This window comes from Cervus elaphus, chromosome 5 (assembly GCF_910594005.1).
Source record: "Cervus elaphus chromosome 5, mCerEla1.1, whole genome shotgun sequence".
In the NCBI taxonomy this organism is placed as follows: domain Eukaryota; kingdom Metazoa; phylum Chordata; class Mammalia; order Artiodactyla; family Cervidae; genus Cervus; species Cervus elaphus.
The window spans coordinates 42,296,774-42,316,174 of NC_057819.1; the positions used below are offsets into that span (position 1 = coordinate 42,296,774).

General features: G+C 36.0%; 1 protein-coding gene across 3 annotated transcripts in view; it reads right to left on the reverse strand.

Moving 5' to 3' along the window:
* SCLT1 (sodium channel and clathrin linker 1) overlaps positions 1 to 19,401 on the reverse strand; it is a 223,066-nt gene that overhangs the window by 124,936 nt on the left and 78,729 nt on the right. For all 3 annotated transcript variants that reach the window (XM_043902420.1, XM_043902419.1, XM_043902418.1), the window contains exons 8-9: positions 13,331 to 13,396; positions 8,753 to 8,823 (exon numbers count right to left, since the gene is read on the reverse strand). In XM_043902420.1, coding sequence (XP_043758355.1) covers positions 8,753 to 8,823; positions 13,331 to 13,396 — 137 coding nt within the window. The remainder of the gene's footprint in view (positions 1 to 8,752; positions 8,824 to 13,330; positions 13,397 to 19,401) is intronic.

Consider the following 19,401-nt stretch of genomic DNA (forward strand, 5'->3'; position numbering starts at 1 on the left):
ATTAAAAAGCAGAGACATTACTTTGCCAACAAAGGTCCATCTGGTCAAGGCTATGGTTTTTCCAGTGGTCATGTTTGGATGTGAGAGTTGGACTGTGAAGAAAGCTGAGTGCTGAAAAATTGATGCTTTTGAACTGTGGTGTTGGAGAAGACTCTTGAGAGTCCCTTGGACTGCAAGGAGATCCAACCAGTCCATCCTTAAGATCAGTCCTGGGTGTTCATTGGAAGGACTGATGCTGAAGCTGAAACTCCAGTACTTTGGCCACCTCACACAAAGAGTTGACACATTGGAAAAGACCCTGATGCTGGGAGGGATTGGGGGCAGGAGGAAAAGGGGACGACAGAGGATGAGATGGTTGGATGGTATCACTGACTCGATGGATATGGGTTTGAGTAGACTCCGGGAGTTGGTGATGGACAGTGAGGCCTGGAATGCTGCGATTCATGGGGTCACAAAGAGTCAGACACGACTGAGCGACTGAACTGAAGCAACCCCATAAAAAACGTTAAAGTAAAACAGGTTGAAGAGATAGGAAACTGACAGCAAAACCCTATTTCTTAAAACATGTTCTCTACTCTCAAAAAAACTAGCTGCCAACACATAAGGAACTGTCTGGCAATTCTTATGACTAAGCACATCTGCTCAGGGCCATTTCTCACATAGGATAGTTTCCAAGAGTCACTATGAATCAAAACTAGTGATTGACAAAATCCAGATTTCCATAGCATCTTTATAATAAAAGACCCAATATTATTCAAATTGGGACATAAAACATCTGAGAAAAATCTGTTATCTCAGCTAAAATAAAACCATTACCTGGCAGAGGTACATACACAGTAGTCCCCCCTTATCTGCAGGAGATATGTTCCAAGACTCCCAGTGGATGCCTAAAACCGTGGATCCTACTGAAACCGACGTATACCATGTTTTTTTCTATACAACACATAAATCAAAGCTTAAATTAGGCACAATAAGAAATTAATGGCAAAAAATTAATAAAAATAATTTTAACAAAATAGAAGTTATGTGAATGTGGTCTTCTCTTATTGTACAAATTTAATGCCTTTTTCATCTTAACTAAACACTTATCACGAATCATGGCTGTAACTTTTGCAGTTTGCAAAACTTTTGCAACAGTAAAATCAGGATGAATTTCTTTTTCCTTCTTCACAATTTCAGGCAGATTTGTTTTTACCATTGGTCTTAGCAACCTCAGCAGAAGCTTTTTTTCTTTATTAAACAGAGAATTTCCCCCATTTCATTAAAGGGAGCACTTTAAGGCTTCTCCTTGGCATATCTGAATTGCCAACATCACTATTCTTGTGCTTTGGGGCATTATTAAGTTAAATAAAGGTTATTTAAACACAGGCACTGCAGTAATCTGCTAAGTGACAGGATACGGCAGGATACAGTGGACAAAATTATGATTCACAACTGGGCAGGACAAAACACGACAGCAGGGGATTTCATCATACAGGACCGCTAAGTGGACACACATTACTGCATGGCTGAGGAATAGAAAATGTACTTTTCTAAATAATGACAGTCTAAGAAAACAGTTGTGCCACCAAAGATTGGTGGCAAAATACACAAATAGAAAATCCACAAAAATGGATTTAGCTTTGCCTCTCTGATAAAATGCAATTTAATTAATTAACTGACTTAATGACTCAAAAAGTTGTTGTTGTTTTTTTTGAGCATTTTGCCAGGTGTCTAGCACTGTCTTAGATGATGGCAAGGTAAAAAGGGTACATAAAGATCCACACTTTTAAGGAACTTAAAAACTAGCAAAACGATTAATGTGTAAAGAATTAAGTACATTAAAGTGTTAAATACACTGTGACAGATAAAGGTGCAGCTTATGGCTGAGGCACATAGGAAGGCACATTTGGTTGTACCTGGGGAGGAAGAAATCATAAGATGCAGAAAATGATTTCTAGAAGATATGACACTTCTCAACCTTGAAAGCTGAGAAGATATTTATCAGGAAAAGGCATTTTAGGCACCCTGAACAATTTGAGCAAAGGGAGGGATTTATGAAATAGCACAGCTTGTTTGGGTAACTGGGAATAGTTCAGGAAACCGAGATGAAGAGTGACAAGATACAGAGGTAAGTAGCCAGGGGTCAGGTCATAGAAGACTTCATGTCATGTTAAATGATTTCGATTATATCCCATAGGCATTCTGAAGTCACTGAAGGAGACTGACATGATCAGAATTTATTTCTGAAAGATCATTTTGATGACAGTATGAAAAAGGAAGATGGAGAAGAGGTAAGCCAATCTGGAGGTTACTGCAGAAGCTCAGATGAGATGATGGACTGAGCAAAGGCAATAACAACAAAATGTTGTTATGAAGAAGTGAAGGATCTGAGAGACACTTAAAGGTAGAGTTGGGACAGAAAAGAATTTATGATGCCTCCTAATTTTCTGAAGCAGAAACCGAATGGTGCCAGTTATAAACACAAAGAGAAGATTCAGGAGATACTAATAACATGCTAAGTTTATTACCTCTGACTTATCTTGGTGGCGATAACCAGGAGAAATTTGAGTTACAAAAATTTAATAAGGTCTTATCTTTAGAGATTATTGAAGCCACAAAAGTGTACATAAGATGAAACAGGTCAAATTTCAACAATTTAGAGGCTTTCACATCATACATAAACTTAATAAACACTGTTTCTACATTGAGAGCACACATATAGTATGTAAGTCCTCAGTAAATAAAAATAGATTGCTAAGTTACAGATTCTTTATATGAAAACATTTATCTTTGCTTGCTAATGAGATCATTCCTCAATGGCTAAAGTTTTTTTTTAAAATAAATACTCTGATAATGCCTCTCTAATGAAAAGACACTATGAACCCTTACACAAATGCTTTGAGTCAATCTTTACACTACATACTTTTACAAAGATAATATTGTTGTTCCCCAAAGACACACAAACGAAGTCCTTTCTTTCAAAGACTTCACAAGGCAGATATAAAATCTGAGCATATATGGCCTGAAAAGTAATTATTCTCATGACTCAGCTGGATATACATTACAAACAAATATATATGACCAAAAAATCACCTTAAAAAAAAACTAGCATAAAATCTCAGTTAAAAGGAATAAATGCTCAGCATATCCACAAGAAAAGAACAGTAAAAAATCTGCTGGAATGAATGAGAGAAGTATTCCTGGAGAAGGCAAGCTTAAACCAGATTTAGAAAATTATAAATTTTCTACTAAACAGAATAAAGATCAAATGCAAAAAGGAAGGAATGGAAAGTTCTTCATGAGAAATAGCAAAATGATTATCGTATCTAACTGGAGGGTTGGGAAAGACCAGGTGAATGAAGGTTCTTTGAAACTAGGCTGACAAGTTTTGCCTGCTATGATGGGTATCATTAGAAACTCTTGAAAAGAAAAATGATAAAAGATTTAATTATAAGTTCACATGATTCTCATTTTTTTGGGTATCATTAACATCAAACAACAAATTGAAACTAGCAAATTTTCAGTTTAAGTATACACTTACACAAAGCTAGTATTTAAAGAGTTTCTAAAGTAGTAATTTTTGGCACAGATAATATACATATAGGGCATCTCAAAACCTAAATTCTGGTAATATCAATATGCCCATCATTCAGAATCTGTCAAACTTGAAAGCAACATCCTTTTCCCTAAAAGAAGCATCTGCTTATCCTTCTGTTCTTTCAAGCCTGTGGCAGGAAAAGCAAGCACAGTTTTATGTATACAACTCTGAATTGCTTAGTGTTAAGCTATGTAATATTGTCAGTAAATATTATGGCAAAGTTGCTCATGGACAGTTAAACACTTAAGATGTTTTAGGCTTTAGAAAACCAAAACTAGCTTTGTTAATCTGTAATCTCAATTTATAATCTTCAGACTCAGATGTCCAAAAACCAAATAACATAGTTGTCAAAAAACAGTATATCCACTCATTACTCTTTAACGATCAACTTTCTTTCTTGACTTCCTTACTGCTGTGAACGCTGTTAGAGTCAGGTTTAGAAACTCACCAAAGGAGCAATTACAAAACACAAGTTCTAATTTGGCTTCTCTATGAATTTGTTGTGCAACCCCGGGAGACAATTTCTGAGACTCTGGTTCAGTCTGGTTTCTTCTAGAGATTCAGGAAGTTGAGCTAAATGATTATTAAGATAACTTTAGCCATAAAATTCCTTGATTCTTCCAATGTCCTTTAGCCCAGTATCAAAAGCCCAGTCTGTTTTTAAAGACTCTATATAGAGAATTAAACTAAAGACTCAATGTAGAGAAAATGGGCAGAACTTGGTGATATTGGGCTAAAGGGCATTAGAAGAATCATGAAATTTTATGGCTAACGATATCTTAATAATCATTTAGCTTAACTTCCTGAATTTATAGAAGAAATCAAACTGAGCAGAAGTCTCAGAAACTGTCTTGCATTATCATCATATTGGGCTTCCTAATATGGTGGCTCAGATGGTAAAGAATCTGCCTGCAATGAAGGAAACCTGGGTTCAATCCCTGGGGTGGGGAAGATCCCTTGGAGAAGGGAATGGCTACCCACTCCAGTATTCTTGCCTGGAGAATTCCATGGACAGTGGAGTCTGGCAGGCTACAGTCCATGGGGTTGCAAAGACTGAGACACGGCTGAGTGACTAACACAACAACAATCATATTATAGTAGCTCTTTATGAACCGATTTTCTTATTCATTTTCCTTCCAAAATTTCCACACCCTGATTCATCCTACTGATATCATAAACCTCATATTCTTTTATTCTTCCACTCTTTTCTGAACCTTGAATGCAGAGTTGAGTTAATCACACTATTCATTCTGTGACTCCATGATCTGCCCATGACTATTAGCTGTGAAAAATCTGCTCTTATTTGTTTATTTTTATTTTCCTGTTCATTACCAATCTCTCTCATTCCCCTTCACTTTGTAGGTTCATATTAAAATATGACACATCCCTGGATATATACATATACTGGTAAAATATATATTATATGCATGTATGTATTTTTGTGCCATAGATCCGTATTTTTACTTTCTTAACATAATCTTGTTTTCTAGCTCTACCCTATGATTCTGTTACTACATCTTTACATGTAAATATATGTTTCTAAATGATGAACAGTATTCCACAGGATACAATTACCATATTTTACTATCCTTTTCCCTATACTATTTCTGGACATGTTTTTATTTTATTCTTTAATAGTACATGTATGCACACATGCACAATATATGCGTGTGTATACACACACATGTGTATATATATTACACACATACTTTAAAATTATTTTACATATATGAATATGTCATATATAACTAAAATACACATGTCCATAATCTATGCATTGTTGTTTAAAACATTTGAAATGTATATGAATTGCATCATACTGTAATCATCTTTTACCTTGCTGTTATATTCCATAGTATTAACTTGCATTTTTCTGATTGCTGTATTTTTGAAATGTTTGTTCATATCCTTTGCCCAATAGTGTATGGATTTTTATTTATTTTTATTTATGCTTAGGCAATGTATGCTCAACACTAATGCACTGTCAGCAGCATGCTTTGCAATTGTCTTCATTTGACTTATATTAATTTTTATAACACAAATTTTACATTTTAACATACCCAAACAAATCAATTTTTACCTTTTTGGCTTGTGTTTAAATTTTGATTAAGAAGTACATCCCTGGCAAAATTTATTAAAGGGAGATTTTTTGTTTTGCTTTGTTCTTCTCTAGTACTTATTGCCTCTTAACATACTAAGATATCATGTTTATTGTCTGCTTGATCCTGCTGTATTGTAAGTTCCAAAAAGACAGAGGTCTTTAGCTGTATTGTACATTGATGTACCCCATGTGTAGAGTCTGGCACATAGCTGATGCTTGCTAAATATTTACTGAAAGAATGGATTCAATGTTTTAGAGAGGTGTGTTAGAGCAAGTTGTTAATCACATAAGTCACATCTTTTATATCAGAGTTAAATCTTTATCAGATTTAACTTATATTTAACAGATAAAGATTCTATCAGTGTTAAAATCTTTACTAACATTATGGATTTGCTCTACCATGCCTTGTGTTTCTGTCAGTTTATGCTTTAGTATCTAGTGTTTTTATGATAAAACAATTTTAAAAAGAAGATGTTTTAAAAAATGTATATAACAAAAGATTCAACCAATTGGCCTTTCTTCTAAACAGCCTAAATTGGGTAAGATTCACTTTAGTTTCTTTAGTAGTATTAAAATTTTATTTAATCACTATAAATAATATCTAACACTAACTATATGTATTTACTGCTCTAAAACTGCTCTAATTGTAATGTCTGAAGAATAGGTAGCCTATAAAAAGGCTACTAAATATTCTATTAAATATGAAAAAGGAGTAAAAGTAGAAAGTGAACTTAAGAATTTAACTAATAAATATAGCACACCCATAGTAGTATACTATACAATGTTATGGTTGATAATATTGATATGATATTCATATTATCTGTAAGTTAAAAAAGTAGGCTATTAGTTGTATATACCACTCCCCCTTTTTTCTAAAATATTTAAATACACAAACCTAAGTTATACATTTAAGAAGTTAATAACAGTTACCTTTAAATAATGGAATTATGAGATTTTTATTTTCCACTTGAGTTGCATAATGCCTTTGTCTGGTCTTTGTCTAAGCTTCTAGGATGGGGCACATAAACCCTTAACTTCCCAAGTAAAGGCAATGTCTTTACTTGAGACTACCCCTGAGTTCATGCTAATGAACTGATTCATGGTAGGCCCCTAGAGAGTTTCAGGATGGGAGGAGGTCCACTAGAAAGACCAACCATGTAATTACAGAGTTGGAGCTTTGACCCTTAGGAAGGGAAGGAGATCTGGAGATTAAGTTCAATCAAGTGTTCAATGATTCATTCAATTAGTCATAAAACTTAAAATTCAGAAACTGATTCACAGGGGATTTTGCTCTTTGACGCAGTCATCATAAATTTCACTTAACTGTAATGTAAACTTGTCTACATTTAATATAAAGCATGCTTAGCCACTCAGTTGTGTCCAACTCTTTGTGACCCTTTGCACTGTAGCCCACCAGGCTCCTGTGTCCATGTGATTCTCCAGGAAAGAATACTGGAGTGGGTTGCTATGCCCTCCTCCAGGGGATCTTCCTGACTCAGGGATCGAACTGTGTCTCCTGGATTGCAGGCAGATTCTTCACCTGCTGAGCACTCAGGAAAACCTGATATAAAGCATATGTGCATAATGAAACCTCAGTTAAAACTTAGGACACTGAGGCTTAGGTGAGACTCCTGGTTGGTAAACACACTGATGTCCCAGGAGGGTGAAACACACCGATTCTACTGGGAGAGGACACGAAGCTTTGCTTTTGGGATCTGTCCAGATCTTACCCAAAACCTTTTTCTATTCTATTCTTCTTTTGGCTGGTTCTGATTTATGTCCTTTGTAATAAAATGTTAATCACAAGTATGGTGCTTTCCTGAGTTCTCTGAGCCATTTTTGAGAACTATCAACCCTGGGGGTTTAGCGGGAACACCAACATATTTGCATTCAATTGATCAGAGGTGTGAGTGGCCTGGGGACCCCTGAACTTGTGGCTGGTGTCTGAGTTCAGTGCAGTCACACTGGGGACTATGCTCTTAACCTGTGGAATCTGTATTAACTTCCTGTCAGAATTTTATTGCAATTTGATGTTTTCATACTATCCAAAGCATTTTTATAATGGATTTACATTACTTTTATAATTTAAAAAACTACTTTCATTTTGGAAAAAAAAGAGGAAGATGATATTGCAATTAAATAAATCATTACTATTTTAAATTGCAAAATCATTAACACTGAAAGAAATAAGAATTAAATAAAAGCCCACAAGTAAAATTGTCTAGGGAGAAAGAAGGTAAATTTACTAAATTAAATTATAAAAGTTCATGAAGTTAATAAAATAAAAATATAAAGGGTGGTATATAAAACTTTGTAAAGTAAGTCTTTCTTTAAAAAACCCGATTAATGTATTTGCAGGGCAAAATACGTGATGGTAGGAAAAACAAAATAAATAGCAAGGTTCATTTAACAAACAATAACAATGTATTTTTTGTAAAATATAAATATGCATTACAATTTAAAGATATTTCTATATGACAGCATCACAGTACAGAACCTTATATGACTAAGGGGAATGAAAAGTGAAAAAATGCTTTTTTTTTTTTTTGGTCATTTGGAGTTTATCCTCTGAAGTCTATTAATGCAACAACTATTTAAACCACTGGGTCGTAATATATGTACGGTACTAAGCTGAGTGATTTTTAAAAACCCCTTACTAGCTCTTTTCTCCTCCCCTCCCCGGTCTCACTTTCCTACTTCTCTACTGCTGTTCACTGGCATTACCTCTAAATAACATACACACTTTGAAACTCTTCGGGTCTGCTTATGAGGGAATTCAAAGAAAAATATGTGTAGAAACAAATTTTTAAGAGGACTGATTTTTTTTTCTATAAGCACTGGATTTGCCATCATGGGACATCCTTTCACATATACGTATTATAATTGCCTCCCGACTAATAGTCTTGATTTCAGTCTCTTCAGACTCAAAAGGCCATGCACATAAGAAGTAACTGACAGAAGTTTAAAAGGGAAGGGAAAGAAACCACTCATAGTTCATGGAAAGAACTATGAAATCATCACTTTCACTGAAGAAAAGTAATTATTTTAACAAAAATTATTTTTGACAATACCTAAGTTGTTTTCGGAGCTGCTCGATTTCTGCACTTTGTTCAGTTACTGTTTTCAGAAAATGTTGATTAGTCTGCCACAAGGAAAAAAAAAAAAAAGAAACATTTAGTATTAGAACATTTAAAACTCTATGTCAGACTAACGGTTCGTGGATTTATCTCTGGGCTTTCTATTCTGTTCCATTGATCTATATTTCTGTCTTTGTGCCAGTACCATACTGTCTTGATGACTGTGGCTTTGTAGTAGAGTCTGAAGTCAGGCAGGTTGATTCCTCCAGTTCCATTCTTCTTTCTCAAGATTACTTTGGCTATTCGAGGTTTTTTGTATTTCCATACAAATTGTGAAATTCTTTGGTCTAGTTCTGTGAAAAATACCGTTGGTAGCTTGATAGGGATTGCATTGAATCTATAGATTGCTTTGGGTAGAATAGCCATTTTGACAATATTGATTCTTCCAATCCATGAACACGGTATGTTTCTCCATCTGTTTGTGTCCTCTTTGATTTCTTTCATCAGTGTTTTATAGACTAACTACTGGGTGTGTAAACTCATGATAATGATTAGATTTTTTAATGATAAAATATAGCCCTAGCCCTCTTTCCTTGCCTTCCCTATTTCAGCAGACACCTGCTTTATTTCAAACTACCTGTATTTACATTTCTGCATCTTCTGATTTTTTCCGGCCTCCGAAGCCTCCTTTGCTCACCTAGAGAGCAAAGTCTTTCCGTGTAGTCTTTTTCTATGTAGATGACTACAGGTGGTGTAGAATTCATGTCCCCAGCCTGTTCCATAAGAGCCCAACAACAATGAATGAAGGAAATTGGTAGGTAAAAATCCCAAACTCCCATGCCCTATGGTAGAATAACTCTGAGCCTGTTTCTAAACTGGCTTCCAGAGTTCATTAGTGGGATTAAATTTCAGTTATGCACAGGGTTAACTTGCTTGACTAATAAAAATCCTTTATTGGCTGCCTTCTTCTCCCTTCCTAGTCTTATTTCTCTACTCTCCTACTGGTTTTTCCTGGTATTACTGCCCAAATAAATTATATACTTTGGGACGCTTTCCTCAAGGTCTGCTAATGCTAAAGTAAGATATGAAGCAGCTTTCCAAGTGTAGAAAAACTCTTTTTCTAAGGGAACTGATTATCTTCCATAAGTGCTGGTAATACCATGATGGTACAAATTCCTTATCATTACCATTAGCTATATGCCTTAAAGGCAACGTCATATAAATTATTATTACTTTCTAACCGATAGTCTTGTTTTCAGTCTCTTTCCATTTTAACAGATCATTCACACCTCTCTCCAACTAAAGTCCCTGAAGCAGTTTTCATTGAGCTTTTTTCATACTCTACCCAATTTCATGGACTTCATATTTTAAATACACTTTTGTATATCATATTTTTTTTCATTCATTTTTATTAGTTGGAGGTTAATTACTTTACAATATTGTAGTGGTTTTTGCCATACATTGACATGAATCAGCCATGGATTTACATGTGCTCCCCATCCTGATCCCCCCTCCTGTATATCATATTTTAAATCCACTTTTGTAATATCCCTCTACTTGGGATGTCCTCATTCTGCCAGCATTCAGCACTGCATACCCCATGTGGTCCACTCGCTCTTAAGGCAAAACTGTTTTGTTCTATGTTATTGCAAAAGATAAAATCATACATCGGTGGGAGGAAATCTGGTAGAAAGATTTTAGCTTTCTAATAATTAGCATTCAAAGGAACAGGCTCTGGGGGAAATGACACGATCTCTTACAAGGAAGGGATATTAAAAGCAGTGACTAGAGGATCATCTAAACTGAAAAGCATTTAATAGAAGGATGCCTATATCATTTGAGGGACTAGATGATCTTTAATATCAATTCAAATTCTCCTGTGAAGCTATCTCAATGACTCAGCCCAAACTGATTCATATTTCTGAATTCCTTTATAACGTTTGTAATGTACCATTAATGTTTTACTATAACATATATAGTCTTCGAATTGGCATAATTAATGCTTGTGTTTTTCACTCTATGTGAGCACTTAAAGGTACTCTACATAATCATGTAGAGTAATGAGCAGAAGTATACATTAGAATTGTGAATTTTAAGAAGCTAATATAGGGAACAATCACACATAACCTGCTAGCAAGCCTAGTAAGAACTCAACAACTGCATCTGAATATGGCTTTATGACGCTACATGTTTGTGATAACAAAGTAAATTATGTACTATATCAATAATATAGAATTTGGAGAGTCATAAAGGACCCTGGAAGTCTTCCTTTCAATCACCGATTATTTCCAGTGTCATTCCTATCCTACCAGTTAAGACAGGGGCTCTGTGAACAGATGCACATTCCTCTTCAACTAGAGAACCCATGACAGTGGAAGGAACTTAGTATGCAATTGACAAATATTTTGGGGTTACTTTATAGAGATGAATAAACCTCAAGAAAAATATGCTTTCAGTAAAGACAATCTGTAGGAAACATAAACTCTTATTGTATTTATAGTAATAAATAAATATAAACATATTTTTAGGTACCATTTAGTTCAGGGCATTTTACATTCTGCCTATTACTAAAGTACACTGGTTGTAAAAGATTTTATTCACTGTTATATACTCATCAACTTTCTGTACAAATATAGGAATCTATTCATTTTAGAGTTTATTCATATAATCAGAAAAATTTTTTAATGGAAATTATTTGATTTTGACTCAAATTTGCTTCTATGACCATGCTCTGAGTGCTCTTGAGATTTACAAAATCTTTATAATCACTTAACATTTACATTTAGTAGAGTCTTCTTTGGGCTTCCCTGGTGGCTCAGATGGTAAAGCGTCTGTCTGCAATGCAGGAGACCTGGGTTCAATCCCTGGGTTGGGGAGATCCCCTGGAGAAGGAAATGGCAGCCCACTCCAGTATTCTTGCCTGGAAAATCCCATGGACGGCGGAGCCTGGTAGGCTACCCTCCACGGGGTCGCGAAGAGTCAGACACAGCTGAGCAAGACCTCCAGAGTCTTCTTTAAACCTTAATGTGTGATGTATTAAGACAAACTCTTAAGTCTTAAAAATTTCTCTTAGCATTTTTCTTTATTTTAACCACAGAATAGTCTTTTCTTTGCTCTTTATAACATAAATGCTTCATCCAACTTTCATTTCTGTATCTCTTTTATTATATCCATAGTTAATCATTCTTAGTTCTGGCCTGTTATTATGAACACCTTACAAATTTTTTCTTTTTTGGGGTTGGGGGGGGGCTTCCCTGGTGGCTCAGATGGTAAAAAATCTGCCTGAAATGCAGGAGACCTGTGTTTGATCCCTGGGTTGGGAAGATCCCCTGGAGAAAGGAATGGTTACCCACTCCAGCATTCTGACCTGGAGAATTCCATGGGGTTGCAGAGTCAGACATGACTGAGTGAACTTTACTCACTCACTAGAAATTTTTTAAGTATGTCCTGTAAATATTTACATAGTTTTCTATGACTTTCATCAGAATAATATAGGGTTAAATATAATAAAATATGGGCACTGTGGTATAAAATTCCAAAGGATTATGTAATAGCACAATTTTAGGAAATACTGAAAGAAAGAATAAGCAATTGTGATGTTAGGTTAAATTATTTAATGTCATGTAGAAACAAGACTTCTTAATTAAGGAAACCAGTCATCATTTTATTTTGGAGCACTTTAGAACTATTTTAAAACTCTAAGAAGCACATTATTAAAATAAGTGATTAGAAATTTCCAATATTAACATAAATATTAACATAGGGAGAAATTTAGTATTTTTTACATGGTTAAAGGAGAAATGTTTTAAAGTAGAATAAAATTGATTGGATAAACTTACTTTTAATGGCACAACTCCACTCTTAGACAAAGACATTAGGAACTAATAAGGATTAGCAGGGTAACTAAGCAAAATGAAGAAAGGAAAGAGTGGAATTATCTGAGATGTCATAATCCTATTACTCAACAATCAGGTAAAATAAAATTCCAAGAAGGAAAACAAAAAAAACAATAACAACAAAAAAAGAAAAGTGTGTGTGTAGGGGTTAAAGAGCAGAACTGGGAAGGCTAATTATATTTCTTTTAGGAAAAATTAAAGGGAAATTTAGGTATAGCAATTCAGGTGATGGGTGGTCAATCCACTACCAAGTGGTCCTCAGTGTCCTGCTGTTTTTAAGCATTTGGGCTACTCCTTGGTCTAGCAGCTCTACCATTCTTAGTTGATACCTAACCATATTCTAGAAGAAATACTAAGAATAAAGAGTGAAACCTACTCTTGAGGCACTCACAGTCTAGATTACTCTCAGGAGATCTTACCAAGAACCCTAGGAGCATTTTCAGATTAGAATATATTTCAGATAGATGTTAGTTTTAGATCTCTAGAACCTACTGTAAACTCCCATGTTATGCTACTGAATGCAAAAGAAAAGACAGATAAAAAGAAAAGAGTAGGGCCTATCTATTTTAATTTCAAGTTTTTTATCTTGTTGATTTACCTTAGTGAAAATACGACTACTTATAGTGACAATTTCTAATTTATGTAATAAGTGCACTAAATGGATATTTTTACTTACCATTTCTACGTTCTCATTCGTAACATGAAGATGCTTGGTCAGCTGCTGAAAACTTGTCAGCTTATCCTATAGCAGGAAGAAAGGGTACATAAATAACATTGTGTTTGAAACCCATATTTAAAATTAGACTAAAATCAAGTTTAAAATCATTATGCCTAAATCTAGATGACATCACTTGTATTTCTTCTAACAAGTACTGTGAGATCAATAGTCAAAGAAATAAAAAGAAACAAATGTTTAATGATTACAAAATTAAATAAGGTGACAATATGGAAACTAACATGGCTAATTATTTTATGTGAAACCATTATATCAAGTCTCTTATCCTTATCCATCAGAGGGCAGACAGAATTAAAACCACAATCTCAGAAAACTAACCAAACTGATCACATGGATTGCAATCTTGTCTAACTTAATGAAACTATGAGCCATGCCGTGTAGGCCCACCCAAGATGGACGGATCATAGTGGACAGTTCTGACAAAAAGTGGCCCACTGGAGAAGGGAATGGCATACCACTTCAGCATTCTTGCCTTGAGAAACCCATGAACGGTATGAAAAGGTAGAAAGATATGACACTGAAAGACGAACTCTTTCATGAACCAATGAAAGATGAACCAATAGGCTGCTGAAGACCAGAGAAATAGCTCCTGAAGGAATGAAGAGGCAGAGCCAAAGCAGAAACAATGCCCAGTTGTGGATATTGTCTAGTGGTGAAAGTAAAGAAAACAACATTCCATAGGAACTTGGAATGTTAGGTCCATGAATCAAGGCAAATTGGAAGTGGTCAAACAGGAGATGGCAGAGTGAACACTGACATCTTAGGAAACAGTGAACTAAAATGGACTGGAATGGGTGAATTTAATTCAGATGATCACTGTATCTACTACTGTGGGCAAGAATCCCTTAGAAGAAATGGAGTAGCCCTCATAATCGAAAAAAAGAGTCCAAAATGCAGTACCTGGGTACAATCTCAAAATAGACAGAATGATCTCTATTCATTTCCAAGGCAAACCATTCAATATCACAGTAATCCAAGTCTATGCCTCAATCACTAATGCCAAAGAAGCTGAAGTTGAATGGTTCTATGAAGAACTACAAGACCTTCTAGACCTAACACCAAAAAAAGATGTCCTTTTCATCATAGCGGACTGGAATGCAAAAGTAGGAAGTCATGATGAGATACCTGGAGTTACAAGCAAGTTTGGCTGTGGAGTATAAAATGAAGCAGGGCAAAGGCTAATAGAGTTTTGCCAAGAAAATGCACTGGTCATAGCAAATACCCTCTTCCAACAACACAAGAGATAACTCTACACATGGACATCACCACGTGGTCAATATTGAAATCAGACTGATTACATTCTCTGTGGTGGAAGATGGAGAAGCTCTATACAGTTAGCAAACACAAGACTGGGAGCTGCCAATGACTCAGATCATGAACTCCTTATTGCAAAATTCAGACTTAAATTGAAGAAAGTAGGGAAAACCATGAGGCCATTCAGGTATGATCTAAATCAAATCCTTTACAATTATACAGTGGAAATGACAAATAGACTCCAGATTAGATCTGATAGAGTGCCTGAAGAAATATGGATGGAGGTTTGTGACATTGTAAAGGAGGTGGCCATAAAACCTATCTCCAAGAAAAAGAAATGCAAAAGGCAAAATGGCTGTCTAAACAGGCCTTACAAATAACTGAGAAAAGAAGAAAAGCAAAAGGCAAAGGAGAAAAGGAAAGATTTATCCACTTGAATGCAGAGTTCTAAAAACAGAAAGGACAGATAAAGAAGAATTCCTAAGAGAACAATGGAAAGAGAGGAAGAGAACAGAATGGGAAAGACAATAGATTTCTTCAAGAAAATTAGAGATACCAAGGGAACATTTCATACAAAGATGAAACAATAAAGGACAGAAATGGAATGGACCTAACAGAAGCAGAGGATATTAAGAAGAGGTGGCAAGAATACACAGAAGAACATCACAAAAGAGATTGTAATGACCCAGATAACCATGATCCTGTGATCAGTCACCCAGAGCCAGACATCTCTGGGTGTAAAGTCAAGTGGGCATTAGGAAGCATCACTACAAACAAATGTCATGGATGGAATTGCAGCTGAGCTATTGCAAATCCTAAAAGATGATGCTGTCAAAGTGCTGCACTCAATATGCCAGCATATTTGGAAAACTCAGCAGTGGCCACAGGACTGGAAAAGGTCAGATTTCTGTCCAACCCCAAAGAATGGCAAGCCAAAGAAAGTTCAAACTACCACACAATTGCACTCATTTCACAAGCTAGCAAATTAATGTTCAAAATTCTCCAGGCCAGGCTTCAGCATTATGTGAACCGAGACCTTCCAGATGTTCAAGCTAGATTTAGGAAAGGCAGAGGAACCAGAGATCAAATTGGCAATATCCACTGGATCATAGAAAAAGCAAGATAATGCCAGAAAAACTCTACTTCTGCTTCATTGACTACACTAAGGACTTTGACTATATGGATCACAACAAACTGTGGAACATTCTTTAAAGAGATGGAAATACCATACTACCTTACCTGCTTCCTGCAAAACTTGTATGCAGGTCAAGAAGCAACAGTTAGAACAGGACATGGAACAACAGACTGGTTCCAAATCGGAAAAGGAGTACTCCACTTATTTAACTTATATGCAGAGTACATCATGTGAAATGTCAGGATGGATGAAGAACAAGCTGGAATCAAGACTGCTAGGAGAAATATCAATAATCTCAAATATGCAGATAACACTACTCTTATGGTAGAAAGTGAAGAGCAACTAAAGAGCCTCTTTATGAAGGTGAAAGAGAAGAGTGAAAAAGCTGGCTGAAAACTCAACATTCAAAAAATTAAGATCATGGCATCTGGTCCCATCACTTCATGGCAAATAGATGGGGAAACAGTGGAAACAGTGACAGGCTTTATTTTGGGGGGCTCCAAAATCACTGCAGATGTTGACTGCAGCCACAAAATAAAAAGATGCTTTCTCCTTGGAAGAAAAGCTATGACAAACCTAGATAGCATATTAAAAAGCAGAGACATCACTTTGCCAACAAAGGTGCGTCTAGTCAAAGCTATCATTTTTCCAGTAGTCATGTATGGATGTGAGAGCTGGACCATAAAGAAGGCTGAATACCAAAGAATTGATGCTTTTGAACTGTGATGTTGGAGAAGACTCTTGAGAGTCCCTTGGACTGCAAGGAGGTCCAACCAGTCCATCCTAAAAGAGATCAGTTCTGAATATTCATTGGAAGGACTGATGCTGAAGCTGAAGCTGAAGCTCCAATACTTTGGCCACCTGATGCAAAGAGCTGACTCATTAGAAAAGACCCTGATGATGGGAAAGACTGAAGGTAGGAGGAGAAGCAGACGACAGAGGTTGAGATGGCTGGATGACATCACTGATAGCTTGACTTTGAGCAAGCATGGGGAAATGGTGAAGGACAGGGAAGCCTGATCTGCTGCTGTCCATGGGGTAATGACTGAGAGGCGGACATGACAAAATTATTTCTAGAAACCAATCCATCAGGAGACAGGTATGATAGAGACAACTCATCCAATACTGAAAAACCACATTCAAACCTATTTAAAACCTATAATACAAACCACAGCACAGTTATTATTGTGCCTTTCCCCCTTCTTATAAGTCTCATGGTTTGATTGGCCCACAAGTTTCAAACCTTTTGATTATCTACTATGACCAAATTAAATGTCATATGTGCAGGTGACATAAAGTTGGGAGGAGCTGTTAATATGTCAGATGACAGATTTGAAGTTTCATAGATAAAGCTTCAAATAAAGACAAAGTATTATCTGTAAGGTCTCTGCAAACAGCAACAGTAACAACTAAAAACCCCAAAAATCCCCTAACTTCAAAGCTGTACCATAAGAATGATCTTATTCAGGTGGAAAACAAAACCTAATGGCTTAGTTGACTGACCTAAATGAAGAAACAGCCTTCAAAAACATACTTACATTAGAAATGATTTCTAGAACTCAGAGGTAAAAGTATTACAGCTCAGAGTACATGTGAGTAATTTTCAAACCAGGGCATGTTTGGGAAAATCATTTTGTAAACTGAAAAGCAACATAAGTATTATTGTGACTTCCTTAGGTAAAAATACCCATTTGTAATGATAATAATACAAATGGTCATAAACTGGAATTTGAAAACTCTGTAAGAGTTGAAGAGAGACACAGTGATAGCTGACTGCTCAAAAATCCACAGGAAAGGAATCAGAATTGGAGTTACTCCATAGTTTTAAATGTTTGTTGTTTAGATGCTAAGTCGTGTCTGACTTTTGTGACCCCATGGATTGTAGCCCACCAAGCTACCCTGTCCACGGGATTTCCCAGGCAAGAATACTTGAGTGGGTTGCCATTTCCTTCCCCAGGGGATCTTCTCACTCAGGGATCGAACCCATCTGTCTTGCACTGGCGGGAGGATTCATTACCACTGAGCCACCAGGGAACCCTACAGACACATTCAAATCCTGAGTTACAACAAAGCACTCAGCAACTACAAATCATTTGCAAATAAAGACTGTTAGATATTATGCTAGGTATTATATATTATATATAACATAAACTGCAGTGTTACATATACGTATGGGGCTTCCCAGGTGGTGCTAGTGGTAAAGAACCTGCCTGCCAAGGAAGGAGAGGCAAGAGATGTGGGTTTGATCCCTGGGTCTGGAAGATCCCCTGAAGGAGGGCATGGCAACCTACTCCAGTATTCTTGCTTGGAGAATCCCATGGACAGAGAAGCCTGGCAGGCTACAGTCCACAGGGTCGAAAAGAGTCAGACACGACTGAAGCAACTTGGCACACACGCACGCATATATATGCATAAATTACTATGAATTTCTCTGGGGAAAGTATGATCCAACACTATGGTGAGAAAAGTCAACCACCTTCCTAACCAACATTTATACTAATAACAGTCTTCATAAGGAGGAGAAATTGCTTTCTTTGCTATATGAGAATATGGTCAGAAGAATCTTTATTCCACCAGTTGCTTCGATATTTGGCTTATTATTGTTCCTCTTTAAACACATTTTAAAGGACTTTATAATTCAGCACAACTAAACAGAATGAAATAAGAGACAACAACGCAGCATCTTGTGCACTCAAAGAGTACAGGCAGTCCATGTCCTGTAGTCTTGAAATGCATGATTTTCACTTACTATAGTACAGTTCAATTACATTAATTCTGTATAACATGATTCAAATTTCAGTCACCAATACATTAACTGTATAATACTATATATAACATTGATTATATATTACTCAAGTATTTTAATTATTATCACATAAAACACAGACTTTACTGCTAACTCTTCAGTCTACAAGTGACTATGGGATAACAGAACATCATGATCAGTGTCTGTAATTACTTTTGAGGTCTGTCTCTGGTTCCAGAGCATGTTATTCAGTTCATGCACAGACAGCAGAGTGTGCAGCTGTGCTGTCTCCTTTTCTTCCAGGGATAATACACTCATGTAACATTTTTACAAAAATTGATAACTGAAAGAAGGAATTAGTCAATAAAAGTAAAACTGCTGCAAAGAAACAGAAAGTGACAACTGTGGATGATGATGTAAATGAAGTTACAGGAGAAAATATCTGACTGTGAGAACATGGACACTGCCACTCTTCAGGAGACTACAGACACACCAGCAAGGGTAACTTAGTGAAAGTGAACCCAACATCAGTGAAGAAAGAAGTTCTGATGGAAATGATGAAGATGTCCCAGAAGTGGGACTAGCAAAAAAATTCACATCGCAGAAATAACTAAGGTTATTTCATACATTGAAAGTTCAAAGGATAAAATGTTGGAAGCTGATCTGATCTTAGGAATATTCTAAGTTCACCAAAGCATAAAAAAGATACCTTTTCTGTGTCTTAAAGTTTCAATATACTTAGCAGAAAAAGAATCAATGGAAAGATAAGGGAGGTAGATTTTGCAATGGAATGGATGGTCTTGTGAGATAGAGAGTGCATTGTTAATAGAGATATAAAAGTTAGATGCCCACTTTAAAAGAATATAAAATGATTCT